This window comes from Chaetodon trifascialis, chromosome 14 (genome assembly GCF_039877785.1).
Source record: "Chaetodon trifascialis isolate fChaTrf1 chromosome 14, fChaTrf1.hap1, whole genome shotgun sequence".
In the NCBI taxonomy this organism is placed as follows: Eukaryota; Metazoa; Chordata; class Actinopteri; order Chaetodontiformes; family Chaetodontidae; genus Chaetodon; species Chaetodon trifascialis.
This window is the reverse complement of record NC_092069.1, coordinates 25,691,488-25,710,068: the sequence shown is the minus strand read 5'-3', so window position 1 is coordinate 25,710,068 and position 18,581 is coordinate 25,691,488. Positions and strand designations below refer to the sequence as shown.

The 18,581-nt window shown below is 46.5% G+C and overlaps 1 protein-coding gene across 1 annotated transcript in view; it reads left to right on the top strand.

The window, feature by feature from the left end:
- kcnh5b (potassium voltage-gated channel, subfamily H (eag-related), member 5b) overlaps positions 1-18,581 on the top strand; it is a 114,257-nt gene that overhangs the window by 55,395 nt on the left and 40,281 nt on the right. Inside the window, exon 9 of the mRNA XM_070979047.1 lies at positions 15,885-16,084. Within this exon, the coding sequence (XP_070835148.1) occupies positions 15,885-16,084 (200 nt within the window). The remainder of the gene's footprint in view (positions 1-15,884; positions 16,085-18,581) is intronic.

Genomic DNA, 18,581 nt, shown 5'->3' with positions numbered 1-18,581 from the left:
TGTTTACATGTTTACACTTTTTTTACATTTATTATTTGAGTGTTTTCCATGGTTGTGTTAACATTTCCTTTCCTTTCTGCCTTGATAGCTGAGGGATTATAATCAGAGGAAGGTTCAATTTAAAATAAAAATGTTTAAATTGAATGTATTTTTCTCCTGGTCCTTATTTTAAATAGGTCATAAAAAATATCAATAATTATCGATATCGACCGATTTAAAACACTTATATCGCGATAGAGTTTTCAGGCATGTCGTCCAGCCCTGGTTCAGAGAGATCTTTGTGAGCTGGACTTCTGTGTTTGACGATGCCGATCAGCCCTGATGTGTGGCTGCCTGCATCGTTGAGCTAAATCTATGAAATCTTTGCTCGATTCATTCATGTTCTCTGTTAAAAATCAGTGGAGCAGAGGCACAACTACCCAACTTTTAGTCCCTAACACACTTCCCATAATGCAACGTGACAGTCTTTGTTCGATTCGCTGCCTGGTTAAAGTCCACATCTTTCAAACTCAAACATAATCGTGATGTCTGAAAAGTAATTGCTTCACAGAGCCATAAACACAGCTGCACATAATAAATCCAGATGTTTTCACATGCTCAACAACTGACTTTGACACATACAATCAGTGAAGATCCTTTCAGACCACTAAAACCTGCAGAGCAGCTTCAGTTGCCTCTAAAGTGGGTTTGTGGGTTGTGAAGGCAACATGTAAGATCCTTTTTGCTTCTGAAAAAACATTACCTGGAGGGGCTGACTGACTTAATAAACCTCTCCAGCTGCACCCGCAGCCCTCTTTAACCCTGACAGGCTGATCTGAACCCTGCAGGAAATTAACTCCCACCCACAGGCCACAGATCAAACTCTGCTTTTACTGTCAAATACTGTGATCAGACAGGAGGAAAGATGTCAGCTGTCAGGTGGACGGATGGACGGACGGAGGGACGGACGTCTGCTCAGCCTCCTCCGGCAGAGTAAAGGCTGTCAGGGTCGTCTGTTCTCCAGAAATTGAACAGCAGAGAGAGGAAACCTCGGTCCTCTTTCACCCTGACCTGCCTCATTTAACGTGTTGACATGGCAGCCGAGGAAAGAGCGAGAGCGCCCGCTGTGAGTTCATCGCCCCGCTGAAAGCCGCATGACTCCTATTTTGAGGAGTTCATTATTGTTGAAAGAGCATGTGCTTCTTTACTGGAGAGGTTTCTGCACCTGGTGGCCTTCTGGGACATCATCACACCTGTGTGGAGGGGAAAACTCATCAAAACAAGGCTGAGAAGCGGGCAGCGTGGAGACAGGTGACAGATGAAAGGTGTTTGTCTGAGCTGAACAGACGAGCCAATCAGAGCTTTGCAGGTGGGATCAAGAAGTGCGACGCTGTCTTCTTGTCCTGAAAACAGAAAAATGGCAGACTTAACGCCACAGGTCGTTGGAAGCCAGCTTAGCCAACCTTTTTCAGTGGAATGTTTCTTTGACCTATATGTCAAAATGTTGAAATCGAAGCCTCCCTGTCAGCTGAAAATGAAGTGAATGAAAGCAAAGCTGCAAATTAAAGGAGTCCCTGATGAGTCTGTCTGGTTTCCAAACTATGTTTGGTCATGAAAACACAGAAGAACTGACGCAGGAAATGATGCAACACCATGAGCGAATCAGGACTTTTCTAAAAACAATGGATGCCCGTGAGAAAGGAGTGGTCGAAGCTGGTTGGATGCAGAGTTGCAGCTGTGTTGGTCGGTGTTGTTGTTGTTGTTGTTGTTGTTGTTGTTGTTGTTGTTGTTGTTGCTGTGTTGCGTGTGGTTTCTGGCTGCCTCTCCTTCTGACTCCTCCCCTCCTCCAGCCTTCGTCTTCTCTCATTGGCTGCAGCTCGTAGCGCGGCTGCCCGACCCGTCCTGACACTAACGCATGTTTAGCCCGCTCTCAGGCATCAGCCAGTCATCGAGCACGGCGCCGGTCTGCTTTGATCTGGATCATCTGATGATTGAGTGCTGAGTGAAAGTCAGGGCTGCAGTGTGACGTCAGCATTGAACAGTCGAATGTGATGGAGGAAGTCCAGTTTGACTGATTTATTATGACTTATGAGACGGTTTAATCGACCAGGATCGTGTGCTTGCGTACATTTGACTGGTCAAAGCAGTGATCTCATTGAAATGAACGAGTCGTTTACTGATGTGATGCTGTTGTCTGTCTGAACATGTAGGTCGGTCTGTAGTTATTACGCCTACTGTTGCTTTCGTCAACGAAAATTATGACTAAACATCGTCGTCAACGAACCTTTATCACGTGACGAAAACAAGACAAGACGCAACGTAAATGCTGGTCGTGTGACAGTAACTAGAATTAAATATATAAAGCAATACTGTTGACAAATAAAAGGAGACTAAATGTGGTTTACAAAATAAAAGCTCTGCTAAAACGTCTCTTCATTTTCGTTCAGTAAAACGAGACGAAATGTTCGAACGTTATTTCATCTCCTTTAGTTGCGTTGTTCTTATTATTTTGCAGTGTTTCTGTTTCCTGTGTCTCACTTCAGGGGCTGCATCAGGTCACAGTGACGTCACTTCCTCAATCCCCGCTCGCGGCGTTATTTAGAAGATGCAGCTGCGGTAGGTTAGCGTTTCTCTATATTACGAGGTACTTATACTATATTGACTGGGTTAAATAGAACTGCATTACTAAAAAGAGACTAAAATACAATTTTCATTGACTCAAACTAGACTAAACCAGTCAGGGATAATTCTGACTAAAATAAGACTAAAGTGCTCAGACTTTTAAAACAGGCCGCCAAAAACAGCACGAGTCACACCCCCCAGAACGACAGTGCCTCCATCCACGAAACACTGGAGAGTCTTTAAATGATCTAAATCTACTGATCTGGACTTCACAGCCTCAAGACCTCACCCGTGAGTTTCCAGTTGTCAGTTAGCCTGACATGTTAAACAGCTCCCTCCACCACATGAAGGAATATAACATGTAACAGGTCCGGCAGAGCTCCAGATGTTGGGAGGACTGGTGCGGAGGTGCAGAGGTCGTCTGCAGGCTCTGCAGGTCGTACGTGATGCTGCCTGTTTCTGTACGACTGCTTGTTTGTGCTGCTTTACTTTTTTAACTGGTGCGTGTTTGCAGATTAGTGCACAGTATGTGTCCGTACATGGATTAGTGTATCTGCGTGTGTGTATGGCTTTACAGCACGCGTGAATACTTCAATTAAAGCACATCCATCAGTGTGTGTTTGAGAGGCTGCTGTTAGACTGAAAAACAAAAAAAACCCGTAAAAAAACAACCAGCGATGAATTTCACAGCTTTACACTCAGCCATAAATAATTAATATCAGCTTCATCTATTTTATGTGTGCTGTGTAAATCACCCGGGGCTCGGCGTGTAGTGATTCACACACCATTTCCATAATTATCGCCAGTTGTAATCGTCCTCGTGGTGAATCTTTTCCCCGCTCATTCATTTATGAACCCAATCTCCCAATCGTTCCCACAGTGAAAAGCCTCTAAAGGAGGCAATCACTCCCATTTTTATTCTAATTTTTTAATTTCTTCTCTTATAATTTATGCCAGAGCCGAACGTGTGGAGCCTGCAGTCAGACAGATAGCATGGGGATAATTGAATCAAGCAGGTGCCAGGCGTGATGGATCGGCCCTGCTCCAGTATAATTGCTGACAGTGGGGAAAATTGGGCCAAGCTGTGATCATCACGAGTCCCAGAGCACATGAGCTTTGATAGTCACTCGGTACCTGTCTCACCTGCTGATCCGAGTCGCTGTGGTTAAAAAGCCTCTTCCAGGAGCCCAGAATGTGAATTACGTCCTCAGATGTTTGATCCCCAACATCAGCACGCCCTCCGATCCTCCCTGAGCTGGAAAACCCGAACGCCTGAGCCAAAGTCAGACGAAACCAGGAGCTGGAAGGTCAATCAATGTCTGCCGCAGGTGTCATCCGATGCTAACACCCTGCACAGGGCAGACTGGGGTCTACTGACGACCCATCAAGGACTAATCAGAGAGCAGCGGCGCTTTGCAGCAACACACGCCGTTAGTGCGAGACAGCAGGTCACGCACGCTGCTTTAAAGGTAAACTCCAAAACAGAGCAAGGGACCGGAAGCAAGTGTCAGTGATCTCTGCCACAGAAGAGCCCGTATGCTCCGTTTTTGACCTATGACCTTCATCAGAATCACAGTGAACATGTGACTTTAACATGCATGTGCCCACAGTGAGGAGGAAACAAGTGAAGAGACCCTGACATCAGGAGTTCAGCACACCTGGAAAGGATCGAGGGAAGGTGAGCAGTTAAGTCATCCAGGAGTCACTCAGGCATGTTCTATGTTGGCTGCTGTGGAAGTAAAAGCAGGTGATCAGATTCTGTTTTCTGATGTTTCACACGGCGTTTAGAATCAGTGTCGTGCTTTAAAACATGCGGCTGTCTGTAGTGGTGTCATGGGAACATCGTTGATCTCATTATATACCAACATCTGGGCTGATCTGCGCTTGATGCCACATCCCCACAGAGGTAAAGGAGAAAATGTTTGTCTTTTAAAATTGGGTGAGCTGACCCTTTAAACCCCGGCTGCATGCTAACCTCCGCTCTGCTCTGGTCCTCATCTCATTCGTCCATGTGTGAGCGTGACCTTCTGACCCAGCGCAGGCCGCCATACGACGGCGTGGCTTCCCCCACGTATTGACCGGTGTTCACACAGCCGACATTAGTGCAGCAGAGAGGACAATCAGCGGCGAGGTGAAGCGGGCCCGGCTGGTCCATTGTTTACCAGGCGCTGGTGGTTCAATATGAGCGGTCCTCCATGACTTCATTACTCCTGCTGAGGCCCGGCCCCCGGTCCGCGGGGAGCCCGGCTCGGCCCCGATGGCCTTGTTACCTTCAGCAGTGAAACCTCAGCTCCGGATTATTTGTGTTGTCGATCCCATTTGAGAAACTGCAGCTCTCCGTCTTCCTGACTTCAAAACATCAGATGAAAAACATTTGTGCACAGACGGTGAAAACAAGGCAGGAATTCACTGGTTCTTCTTTTTGTTCCTATTCAGAGGGATTTACACTCAGTGACACAGTGGAATAATAGGAAGGATAATCCCTTCTGTTTTCAAGTCTGCCAGTAATCAAGGTTACCCTCCCGCTCTCATTATTCCTGGTTCGTCTGCAGTTGGCAGAGCTGCAGCAATCAGTTTCCATTCGTACCTTCAGAAAAGCCTCTCGCTGTCATTCATTATTAGCGTATGAAAAACAGCCTCGGCGTTAAGAAGGAGAGCTCGAATCAGTTCGACTCTTCCTGTTTTATCCTGCTTCATCTGGTCCGAGGCGAGTTTCCGTGTCGGCGCTGTGAAAAGCAGGAGGTTATCTGCTCACAGGAGTTAAAGCTCCCCAGAGAAACGGGCGTCATCGACGACTTTCTGACCAAACAAACTGCCTGAGGAGGTGGTGATTGGTCGATGTCGCAGGGGAACTTTCACTGCAGTGTACAGATATGTCTCTGTTCATCACGGCATTGATCTGCGTGTCCGGCGCTGCCCTGCTGAGGCCTGTAAGGACGAGCTTTAAATGCTGCTTCATATCACACTTACCAGACAGCAGACGACCCACTGCAGCAGCTGCTGACAAGCAAGGATAAACATGTTGAGCACATGTGAATATGAAATCTGATTTATTATATTATCATTGCACAGTACATTTACCTTAAAAAAGAAGCTTGAAGCTCACGACTGTAATGTTTTATTTTCAATATTTCACTGCGTCACGAATCGTCTGCAGGTCATTTAGTCCAGATGTAGAAGAGCAGAGCTGATTATTAAACAGAGAGCTCAGACTGCTGTACTATAAATATTGAGGTGCAGCCACAGAATCCAATTCAAAGTATTGACCGTGGAGTATACTGCATATAATTACTACAATACACAGAAGCCGAGGTACAAAATGAATTTTCTCGTGTCATCAGCTCTTACAGAGGCGGCCAAAGACCTTTTTTATGATCGAATAATAAAAACAATCTGCTGTCGTGATCAAAATGTTCAACACAAGAGACGTAATGGGAAGCAAAAGACAGATTTATGTGGACGGAGACGTGAGGTGTCTTTTCCCTGACAGTGACAGTACATTTTGCTGCCTAATGAGCTCCGTGTTGTTGGCGAAGTCGCCCCGCCAGCTCTGGACCGTCCTTAACTTATTATTTTAATCAAGATTCATGAGTGTGATTAAAAGACGGAGGGCGGCGATTCGTCTCTGAGCTCCGAGTGTCTGCATCAGCAGGTGTTCAGTGTGTCCCTGATGTCTCTCTGTGTCTTTTAACTGTCCCGGTGAGACGTGGCTCAGTGTTTCATTTAGGCAGGTTGTGGAGACTCTCCTCAGCTTCGTTATATTGTTTGAACATTAATGTGACGGCTGAGGTTAACAGTTCCTCTGCAGCTGACGTTCAACAGGAGACACTTACTGAAAAAGTCTATGTGCTATGAAGCTTTCCTACCTTCCTTCCTTCCTTCCTTCCTTCCTTCCTTCCTTCCTTCCTTCCTTCCTTCCTTCCTTCCTTCCTTCCTTTCTCCTTCTTTCTCTTATTTGTTCTCACCCACTAAGCAGGGATTTGCTGATTTCTGTTAACTTCCTCCTTCTGAAAACACAAAATGAGTATCTGACATTTTTAATAACTGGGCGCGTCTCTGCTGGTGCTACTTTATAGGAATAATTCATCATTTTGGAAAAATGAAGACTTATTCTCTTTCATGCTTAGAGGTGGATAAACTCTGTGTATGCTGAATATGAAGCTGTAGCCCTTTAGCTTAGCTTAGCATGAAGACGAGAGTCTCTAGTCGTTTCCTCGTGAGTCAAAAACATCAAAAACAACATTTTGAGTGTGTTAGCGTTTCAATTCAATATGCCTTTATTCGTCCCGCGAGGGACATGTCAATTAAACATGTCTTCATGAACCCTTCCTTTGCAGAAAATCACTTCCTGCCCTCCATCTGCAGTTCACGCCACAACAACATCACATCATCTGCAAACAATCTATTTATGATAGGACATGAGAGTGATATTAATCTTCTCTTTAAGAAAGCCAGAAATGATTTCCAGAAATGTTGAATGGCTCAGTAACACAGTTCCACCAGTCTGTATCTCAGGTCCTCTAATGTTACTGTGAGCCGCTGGTCATATAAGACCGCCTCAGTATGAGCGTTGGTGCAGGTTGTTGGAAGGTGTTGTTTCTGCTTTGGAGTTACAGTCTAGCTGCACATCAAAGGCTTTTTTCCTCCACTGCTGAGCACCGTAACAAGGATCATTTCACAGAATCTTTCCCCTCATCGTGACCTTAAACCTCCTTAATGTCTGCAGTGTAATATCACTTACCGCCTTTTGGGTTTAGGTGGACGCCAACATTTACCACACATCGACCCCCACCTGCAGCCCAGCCCACTCACTCCAAAACCCATTTTCATTTCTGCACGGCAATAAGTAGACGATTAAGTTGACCTAATGAGGAGTAAACAATGCCGCGCTGGAGAAAACGTCCGAAAGCAGCTTATTTACTGAGTGAGAGTTACAATTACAGGAGTGATGGCTGAGGCTCGGGGGAGGGGGGGGGGGGGGGGCAGAGCTGTGACTAACGCTGGATGCCGCTGCAGATTTTTCAGTCAATATTTATTTGCAGACAATCAGGCTGAATGTTTTACTCACCCAGAAAGCGCTTGATGCACAATTACTGCTTGTCAAAACAGATTTATACAGGAGCTTTTTTCAGGCCGCGACTCGGACGCGGCTGACTGGCTCGCTCTGTGTTTGGCTGCCGGAGTGCGGCGTCCTGTCACTGTGTAATGTGTTGTGATGCAGCCTGGACGCCGGCTCGGCTCACTGAGCAGCAAATGGACTGGGCTCAATGGCTCGTGATGGAGGTGGCTACTCTAAAGGCCACGGCTGCTTTGTTTTCCCTTTGCTATTTCAGTTTGTCCGAGTCTCAGAGGGCTGGTTGGGTTTTTATCTGCAGATGTTGGAACAAAGCTTTCACGTGGGCAGCTCGATCATCTGAACAGACGCAGACGGTCAGCCGCTCGTAGCTCACCTGTTTAGCTCCGCTCAAAAACAAGTCTGAGGAGGGTCAGCTGTTAAAGATCATGATCATGATCATCAGTTCACATCAGAAGCTGAGATCTGTCCAAATCTGCGTGGTTGCACATCTGCATGTCTGCACGTCTGCACATCAGCACGTCTGCACATCTGCACGTCTGCACATCAGCACGTCTGCACGTCTGCACATCAGCACGTCTGCACATCAGCACGTCTGCACGTCTGCACATCTGCACGTCTGCACATCTGCACGTCTGCACATCAGCACGTCTGCACATCAGCACATCTCCATGTCTGCACGTCTGCACATCTGCATGTCAGCACATCTCCATGTCTGCACGTCTGCACATCTGCATGTCTGCACATCTGCATGTCTGCACGTCTGCACATCAGCACGTCTGCACATCTGCACGTCTGCACATCAGCCTGTGAGGGAGCAGAGTTTGACTGACACATCAGAAACTGACAAATGGTGGAATAAGAAAATGAGAGTTCCTCGTTAAAGCATGAGGAAAAGGACACAGGACGCCTTTTTTCATGAGCTCCACTCACTGTCTGACTAACAAGCCAAATCCCAACAAACACACAAAGCAGCTAAACTGAATGGGAACTATTAACATAAAGGACATGAATACAGACGCTGAAGTCTGCCTGCTCCATCGGAGCGTCCATATCGAACCCGTTTCCTGCGTTTCCAGGCTGCACTGAGACTGACTGCTGACATCTGCGCTCGTTTTAAGGACACTGATGGCAGATCTGTGACGTTAGCATGAATTCAGAAGAGGAGCTGCTGTAAATCGACATGATCAGGGGCTTCAAGTCAAGGAAGTGATCTCACAGGGACGTAAATGTAAAGCAGCACGTGCTGCAGTTACTGCATGTGCTTCAGCTGTTCCTCATTATTTACTCACTCATTGATTTTTTTCATTTGCAGTAAATGTAGTCGATAAACTAATAAAATAGTGATGAAGTGCTCATTACAGGTTTCATGAGCTTCTCTAAGGCTCTCTTAGGGACCAGTTGTGGCTCATGGGGGGCGGTTTTGGATCAGGAGGCAGAGCTGTGATCCACTAATCAGAAGGTTCGATCGCTGCCTGCTGCGCTCCACATATCGACGTGAGCTTGGTCAAGATAACCTGAATAAACCCTAAATGATGCTGTGGTATCAGAGTGTGGGTGGTTATCTCGTGATGAGCAGGTGGAAGCTGCCATCGTAGTGTATGAATGAGTGTGTGAATGGGTGAATGCTGACGCTGTGAGTGGTCATTTAAAGAGCTCCAAATAAATGCTTTTTCCATTTTCTCTCATTCAGAAACGGACGTCTTCAGCTGCTCAGTGTCCATTTGCACACAGAGTCTGCACAGACTCACAAAAAGAGGCGTTGTGTTCAAGTTCGCTCATGCAGTGGAACTATTTATTGACCAAAAACAGCTGGAAGCAGCGAGTCCACATCTCAGACAGTCTGAACCAAACCCACAAGTCCTAACTGACTCTTGGCTCGATGATGACTTTTTTACAAGCGAATGGCCTAAAAGCTAAACACAAAACACTTCTGGAGTTACAGGATAGTGGGCTTTTCTTCTTTTGACAGTCTGCCTTCAGAGTTTGGGTCGAGCGTGCCTGAACACATCACCGGACAACGTCTCTGTTGGACAGACAGATGTGAAAATAATATCAGCCATCGCGTGTCGAAGAGACGGCAAATAAGCCGAAAACTGTTCATTTGTGTTTGTCATCATGTTTCTGACATACAGCTGTACTGTGTGTGTGTGTGTGTGTGTGTGTGTGTGTGTGTGTGTGTGTGTGTGTGTGTGTGTGTGTGTGTGTGTGTGTGTGTGTGTGTGTGTGTACAGCTGTACTGTATGTGTGTGTGTGTGTGTTTGCTGGCTGTCTCCTCGTGTTGGACTGCTGTGATGGATATTCTCTTGGTGTCTGGGCTTCGGGCGCTGACATTATGTCTCCGTATCTCCTCCCGGACGGACAGATTTCTATCACACACACTCCTTCACTCTGACAGATCATCCTGAACTCCTCCGGCAGATGGTTCGAAACCCGGAAAAGGAGAATACACACGACACAGAGGGAGGCGGCCTCTGATCTCTCCCGCTTTCTTTGTAAATATGAAGTTTTTCTTCATCTTCACTCTCTCACTTTGACAGTTTGTCCTCAGGGGAAAGTAATGACGAGGGAATACTACTGTGAGTCGAGGTAAAACGTCCCTAATTGGCTGATTTAAAAGGATCTTATCAGATTATTTGTCTTTCTGTTTCCATACAAATTGCTTTATATTTAAAGACGCACACACACTTTATGGGCAGAAATGGAGTCCAATAATAATAATAATATGATTCTGTTGTCATTAGTGTTTAATCACCTGAAAATGAGAATCATTGTGTTTTCGTTAGCGTTCGTTAGCAACCCGACCACTAGATGGCACTAAATCCTGCACGCTGGACCTTTAAAGGAGCCGCGCTGCTCTTATAACAGGATATCAAAGGGATGGGATGGATACTGACCATGGCGTGGCTTTGCAGGCTGCCATATTTAAAGTTCTGCGTAGAGAGAATAAAAACATTGCATTAATGGGAGCCTGCTGATGCAAAAATGCCAGGTTTGCACAGGAAATCCCGTGAGTGATGATTCTAGTGCAGATTCTCCGACCAATCAGAGGTCTGCAGACCTCCGCAGAGGTGACATAAAAGAAATGAGTGAGTCACTGAAGAGGTGCATAAATCCTGTGACTGTGCTGTCCTGCAGAGTGTGTATGTTTATGTTCTGTTTACATAAATGCAACATGCAGAAACATGCTTTGTTATGTGTCTCATGATGATGGACGAGCTCATGGGTTAAATCCTGCTCGCGGTCAGGTAGTTAGCAGGAAGCTCTGTGGCTGAACACAGGAAGAAACCCAGTAATGATCCAAACAGAGACGTCACAGACCCGCCCACGCTGTTCACAGGTGGTCTCTGGGATGTGCAGGAACGCTGCGCTAACGAGTGCTTAGCAACAATGAGATCAGTGCAGCGGCAGGAGGCCGAAACAGACCGACCCAATGCCACCAAATGATCCTTTTCATATACTTCCCTTTTCAGTGTCGCAGTCAATTTGGAGACAGACTTTGAGCAGAGATTCCCTCCAGTTGATCAGAGCCTCGGTTTGACAGCGTCTGGTCTTCGCTCCCCCAGGCTGCTCCATCAGCTAACAAATATGAGGAAAAAAAACTCCTCATCGTCTCCCCATCCAAAAAAAAAGCTCCCAACAGTCCATCTCTCCGGCCACCAGAGGGGGAAAACAGAGATGGATTTAAATAAATGGAGTCATCGAGCCACGGGGGACGCATCACGTCTCAAATACGGTACTGAAATGACAGCTTTCAACTGTCGCCTGAGTTCTCTGATTGAACCGTCCAAACAGATGGTACGCTGATGCAGAGTGATGTGGGTTTCATCGGGATCCCATCGGCGGCAGCAGCTCGAGATACAACCTGTGAGAGCTGTTCAACACGTTCAACATGCTCAGAATCACACCTCCACGAGTGACTGGACGAGGTTCCACTCATCATCAGGAAGCGTTCTTTCTGCCGCTTTAGCCTTTTACCGTGCGGCGTTCATGGCTGACGATGGGCCGACCTGATCCCACTGAGGGCTCAGTCTTTAGATTTAGGGGCATATATTGGCAGAAATAGAATATAATAGTCATAAGTATTGTGATGTTCTGATGTTCATCTGGGGGAGACCTCTAGTAGTGACTACTAACATAATGTTTATTTTGTACCATTAGTCTTGCCGTAGTTTCGATGATACGTGGTGAAGTAAACGGTCACTTCTTTTCTCTCTTTTGACTTTAGTTGGCCAGAAAACACATTTGCCTGTGAGTACACACTCACACAGTCATTTTGACATTGGATATTAAGAATACTATTGAAATGTTTTTTTAATGTTTGTTAATGAATCCAAGTTCATTAGAAATGTGCATTTTGATCACATATGCTAACCACTAGCATCGTAATGGAATTTCCCATATACGTTAGCCATAAGCTAGCGCATTTGTTGCTATACGTTTAAAACAGCCAATATAACAATACTGTTCAACAACTGAATGAAATACTGAGAGATGTATTCTTTAATCAGTCTAGTTTTACAGTGCGTCCTGAGTAAAGTTCAGAAAGGATGAAACTGTTAGCTATCTACCGAGCTGATAGGCCGCATCTCACACACACACACACACACAGAAGCGGGGGCAGAACAAGTATGTTGTCATTGGTCCATAATCACCTGAAAATGAGAATTGTCGTTGTTTTGTTACCGTAGAATGAGCTCTTCATATCCACAGAAGGAGCAGGTCCTGTTCCACAGAGGCCGCCATGTTTCTACAGAAGCCCAGGACGGACAAACCAAACACTGGCTGTGGAGACGGCCCTTTGTGTTTGTCGTTCTGTGTATTACCGGTTAGATCTGATATTTGTCTTCATATCAGTGGCCCAATCCCAGTGGATTAAGATAAAATAATCCTGGATTAGTCCCACAGTGAATTTGCAGTGCTGCAGCAGCGTAATGGATAGTCTAACAGTCAGAAGCACAAGTGAAAAAACAAGTAAACAATATGATAAGTGTGTCGTGTCTGTATGTTTCCATGCGAGCTCAGTAGCTGTAGTCTTTCCTCCATCGCTCTGTTTGGACATCGTAAACATGAAGCATCGTGGCTTCAACACCTCGTGATACAGTTAAGACAAACCTCATCAATCTCATCAACTGTGGAAACTTTTACGTGTTGATTATGATTTATTCAGGCTCCTGGCGCACCTAAGCAAGATAAATCAGTGCTGAATCAGCAGGAAGTCAGTTAGCCGTCATTGTGCTGCATTAGGAATGCACAGGAGGAGGTCAGAGGAGCCTCAGGTGAGCTCTGTCCTTGTACACCTGACGTGCGCTCAGTCGAGAATACAAGAGGAGATGCTTAACTTTAAATATTCCTCCTGTTTATGCTGCCCTGAAGCGGTGGGTGAGCTCTGTCGCTTGTCTCATGCTGCTAATTAGCTTTCCACCTCATGTGGCCAACCTGTGCAGGTCTGAGTTCGGAGCTAATTTGCTCTCCGTTCTTTCCCACAGCTTTAATTTGAACCCAGCGCGCTCGGATTTGAGAGAAACCCTTTTGTTTGAGATGACTCCAGACTTCCCTCGTTAGAGGACCGTGTGGTTTTTCCCACCTCCCTCTCACCTGGATAAATGAACCGAACTGAAACTGAGTCTGAAACGTCCAGGGGGTCGAACCTCGGCCGTTCTTTGAGCTGAGGTGACGTTGGCCAACCGCTGAGCCACAGAGGCGCCCAATTAGGCTTCTTGTGTTCGGGGGAAGTGAGAGCTGTGTCTGTGGTCTTTCAGTCCCAGCTGGCAGGGTCCTGGAGGGACCTGGAGGGTCCTGGAGGGTCCTGGAAGGCTGAACTGGGACAGTGACACACCTCTCTGTCCTCCTTGTTCTGCTTGTCTCTCGTCCAAACCCTCTCTGTCTCTTTGTGTCTTTGAATCGTGGGCGTCTTTGTTTCTGCCTCTCGTTGCTTTGTGGGATCAGAACACACTCGTTTGTTGGCGTTCGGTGTCTTCTTGCTCGTCTTTCTTTGGTTTCCGTCCTTCTTTCCGTGCACTCACCTTATCTCAAACACACAGTTGCTTTCAAACATCGTCCAACGTCCCCGTCTTGCTTTCTTTCCGGCTCTTCGTCTTCCTCTTCCTCACGCAGCCCACTTGTACAACACTTTCGCTGATCCCCGCCTCTCTCACTTTGGGCCATCACCCGAGCCCTTCACCTCCCACCCATCCTCATTTTCGACACGGAAAGTCTTTAAACTTGTCATTTCTTCTCTTTCTTTTGTCATTTTTATTGGCTGGGAGGAGGAGGAGGAGGAGGCGAAGGGGAAAGGAGAGGAAGGACTATTTCGAGTGAGGTCTCTATGGAAACAGTGGAGTGGCAGCAGCAGGGTACAGAGCAGGCCGACAGCACAATGGCTTGGAGTTGGAAAGCGGTAAAACTCCTGCGTCGAACGCCTCCTCAGGATTAAAAGCCACCGTTAAGACGGCCTGTCATCCAGCAGGAGACGTCATGCCTGTTTGTTTTATAACCGCCATCTTTTTCCTGCTTCACCTCGGCACATCAGCTGTTAATTAAATCACAGCTGCCGCTCTCACAGCCCCCCTCGTCCTCCTCGTCTAAGGTTTGCCGTTTCAAACACGTCAAATCTTTGGACCTTTAGTGAAAGAAATGATGCACGGCGAGGAGAAAGAGCCTGATCTGCTGGCTGATTGGCTGAAATGAAGGAGAAACGTTTTCTGAAGCTGCTTGCATGAACAAGACTTAAAGAACAGCTGTCGGTTGTTTGCTAATAGATTGATGGTGTGTCTTAAGATAAGACAGACTTTATTTATCCCACAATGGGGGAAATTCACACATTACAGCAGCAGCAAGACAGAAGACAAGAAGTCAGAGGACAAGAAGACAAAAAAATATTGCACATGTGTTACATACCCTATGGTAATGCAATGCATACACACAGGTAATTTAAAAATGATGACTGCACATGAAAACAGGTTATCAGTGCAGCTTGCATTAGAGTGGATGTTATTATAGAGTCTGATGGCTGTGGGCAGGAATGACCTGCGCTGGGGATGTAAGAGTCTGGTGCTGAAGGAGCTGCTCAGGGTGGTGCAGGAGGTGGGAGGAGGTCTCCATGATGGATGCCAGCTTGGCTAACATCCTTCCCTCCGCCACCTCCTCGATGGAGTTCAGTGGGCAGCCCAGCAGAACCAGTTTGTTCAGTCTCAGTTCAGTCTTGTTTTTGGGTATGCTGCTGAGGCGTCCGTGTAGACTGTAGGTGGTTGACGGACTTTGGTGGTTACCTGGTGCTCAGGTGTTTCCAGGTGATTGTGATGGCGTTTGGGATCATCACGAAGGTGTTTGTGGGCAGTTGTTTGGATATTGACAATGAGTCTTAAGACAACTCAATGGACATTTACTGAAGCTTTCAGCCACATCGTGACCTTCATCAGTGGATGAAAATGAAGGTGAGAAGATAAAGAAAGTCTTGTGGAGCTTCAAACTTTCATGTATTGATTGATACTGATATTGATGCATACGTGCTGCATGGTTATGATGAGGGTGTTGAAGATCAGTATGTTGATGCAGAGTGAGAGTGAGGAAGCTCTGCTCCTCTTCAGTCAGCGCTGTCTGCACTCTGCAGTGTGAATACAGCCTCTGTCCGTCGGTGGCTGGTGCCTGCAGGGTTTCTCACATTAAAGGTCTTCAGGAGCTCGCTGATCCGACTGATCGCATCAGACAGATTCGTGTTAAGTGCTTTCACAAATTTACTCCACAAAGAAGAAATTTACTGGAGAAGAATGAAAGCAAGTCAGACTGCCAGTGTGTGTGTGTGTGTGTGTGTGTGTGTGTGTGTGTGTGTGTGTGTGTGTGTGTGTGTGTGTGTGTGTGTGTGTGTGTGTGTGTGTGTGTGTGTGTGTGTGTGTGTGTGTGTGTGTGTGTGTGTGTGTGTGTGTGTGTGTGTGTGTGTGTGTGTGTGTGTGTGTGTGTGTGTTACAGAGTGAAGTGGATATTCTACTCCAGTCAAAAATAATTGCTTTCATGAAATGTTTTAATGAACTGTGTTATTGAGAATCTCACCGGGTAACAAAAAGAAAGACATGAGGAAAAGTGTGTGTGTGTGTGTGTGTGTGTGTGTGTGTGTGTGTGTGTGTGTGTGTGTGTGTGTGTGTGTGTGTGTGTGTGTGTGTGTGTGTTGGGTCTGATGTACTTCATCCCTCTCCTCTGTCTTCCTCTCCAGCGCTGCTCTACGCCACCATCTTCGGAAACGTGACCACCATCTTCCAGCAGATGTACGCTAACACCAACCGCTACCACGAGATGCTCAACAACGTCAGGGACTTCCTGAAGCTCTACCAGGTTCCCAAGGGGCTGAGCGAGCGGGTGATGGACTACATCGTCTCCACCTGGTCCATGTCCAAAGGCATCGACACGGAGAAGGTGAGACTGAGAGGTCAAAGGTCAGGTCGAGACGAGGATTCGTTCACCGTCAAAATGTTTTGAACATGACGTCCTTTGATTCATCTGAATTTGTGCTGCAGTGAAACAATAAAAACAGTCCCAAACAATCATCAAGTCACAAAATCCAGAAGGAGACACTTCAGCTGCACATTCAACTGTACAAAATACTAAATCTGTTCAGCGCACTTAACAAGACACAAAGGAGCCATAAACAAATCATCACACACAAAGAAAAGAAAAGAAAAGAAAAGAAAAGAAAAGAAAAGAAAAGAAAAGAAAAGAAAAGAAACAGGCCTGAAACAGACAATCAGAACGAGACCAACACGATGCTGACAGCAGTCAGCCGTCTCACACTGTTACAGCCTCATTTAGCCAAACACATGCTGAGTGCTGAACTTCTGACCCGCTGCACCCGAACAGTTTACATTCTTATGTTATGATAAAAAAGGATTAGTGTGACTGATGGTCGTGTTTCAATGAGTGAACTGAAGCGCTCCAAGCTCTAACACTGCTGCTGTAGCACCGGACAGCTTTTGGTTCGTTTAAATTAGATTTAGTTAACTGATGACCGTCATTTTAATAATTCTGTCCACAGCAAAGTTGTTGTTTTTATCACAGACAAACCACCATAAACCACCATAGCAAGAAAGAAATCAGAGGCGCTGCTCCCTCTGCATCAGTCACTGGTAAAAGAAAAACATAAAGTTCACAGAACAGTTCAGTAAAATGAAAATAAAATAAACCCATCATTAGTACAGACAGTAGTTTATAAGTGTTTCACATTAGGATTCACATTAGCCTCAGACAGCTAGCTCAGTTAGCACTAACCTGTCCTAGGTCGTCTGTGTAAGCAGGTTATTTACCCATATTTACATTTGTCGTAGGTGGCGACCTCTAGTGGCCGTAGTAATTATAATGGGAGTGCAGGACAGTCAGGTGACGTAGTGTAAAGAGCTAGAAAGTCCACACATGGAGGAAGGTGGAGTGGACGGATGGTCAAACAAACACGGGGTTTTTACCCAGGAGGCCGCTGGTCAATATCCGAGCGTAACCAAAAGTCAGCGCGACCTGTTTTAACTTGCTGACGTTACGTCACAGAGACACACTTTTATTAACCCAAACCTTTGGTAGAAACAATGCCCGTCCCACTGAGGTCGAAGCCTTGTTGTTTGAATTAAACCTTTATTGGAATTGTCAGTGGATGGATCTGATCATTTAAACATGAAGTTTGATTTAATGCAGCGTTAACCAACAAAGCCGCCGGTGCAGCCCAGCACGCCGTTTCTCAAACGTCCAATCATTGTTCAAAATGAATATTAAACAACGAGCTCAGTTTACGCCTCCGTGCTGTGTGTTTATTAATCCATTGAGAAGATTTCTCTCTTCACAATCTGTTTCCTGAACTCTGATCTGCACCTAAACACAACACAGACTCCTCACATGTGAAGGGTGGAGCCACTTACGAAGCCGTGCATCACCTGCAGCGCCTGCAGCACCTGCAGCGCCTGCAGCGCCTGCATCACCTGCATCACCTGCATCACCTGCATCACCTGCAGCGCCTGCAGCACCTGCATCACCTGCATCGCCTGCAGCGCCTGCATCGCCTGCAGCGCCTGCATCGCCTGCAGCGCCTGCAGCACCTGCAGCGCCTGCAGCGCCTGCAGCGCCTGCATCGCCTGCAGCGCCTGCAGCACCTGCAGCGCCTGCAGCGCCTGCATCACCTGCAGCGCCTGCAGCGCCTGCAGCGCCTGCATCACCTGCAGCGCCTGTAGCGCCTGCATCACCTGCAGCGCCTGCAGCACCTGCAGCACCTGCAGCCTTCAGAGCTTCAGAGCTGAGCTCAAGTGAAGAATCTCTTGGAAGCAAACACATGTTAAAAAGCTGATTAAAAGCAGCTTCAGCATCTTGTCTTCCTCCCTGTGGACCTCTCTGTATCAGGCAGGTGTGATTTCACCTGGGGACATGGAGCAGGTTGTAATAATTGTGTTAAACTCTGATTATTGTAATCAAACGTTAATCTGCCTCGTAAAGTTACGAGTCTGTCACAAATCATCTGTCAGTTTGGAGAAGGCAGACTCCTCTCCTCCGAATCAAAGGCGCTTCGTTCAGCCTTAAACTCTGTTTGATTTCTGGCTCTGCTTCCTCTGGAGGAACATTAGTAATGCGATTTCACTTTCAGCGCAGATGTCAAGGTTTTCTTTGCTGAACCGGCCGATTGACAAATCATGACCTCAGATGGCTGAAAGGCGTTTGATGATTTTAGTCATTTTATCCAACAGAAATTATTTCAGATAATCTCCTCTTATTTTGCCCCTCTTTGTCTCCCTTAATTTAATTTATCGGCATTTTCCATTTGACCTTCACGCTCTCTTTCTTTTTATCTCTTCCGATCATCATCCTCCTCATCCTCATCAATCCCATTGTCCAAGTTTCTGCTGAGATAATTGTGCACTCCTGAAGAGACGTAAGGCGACTC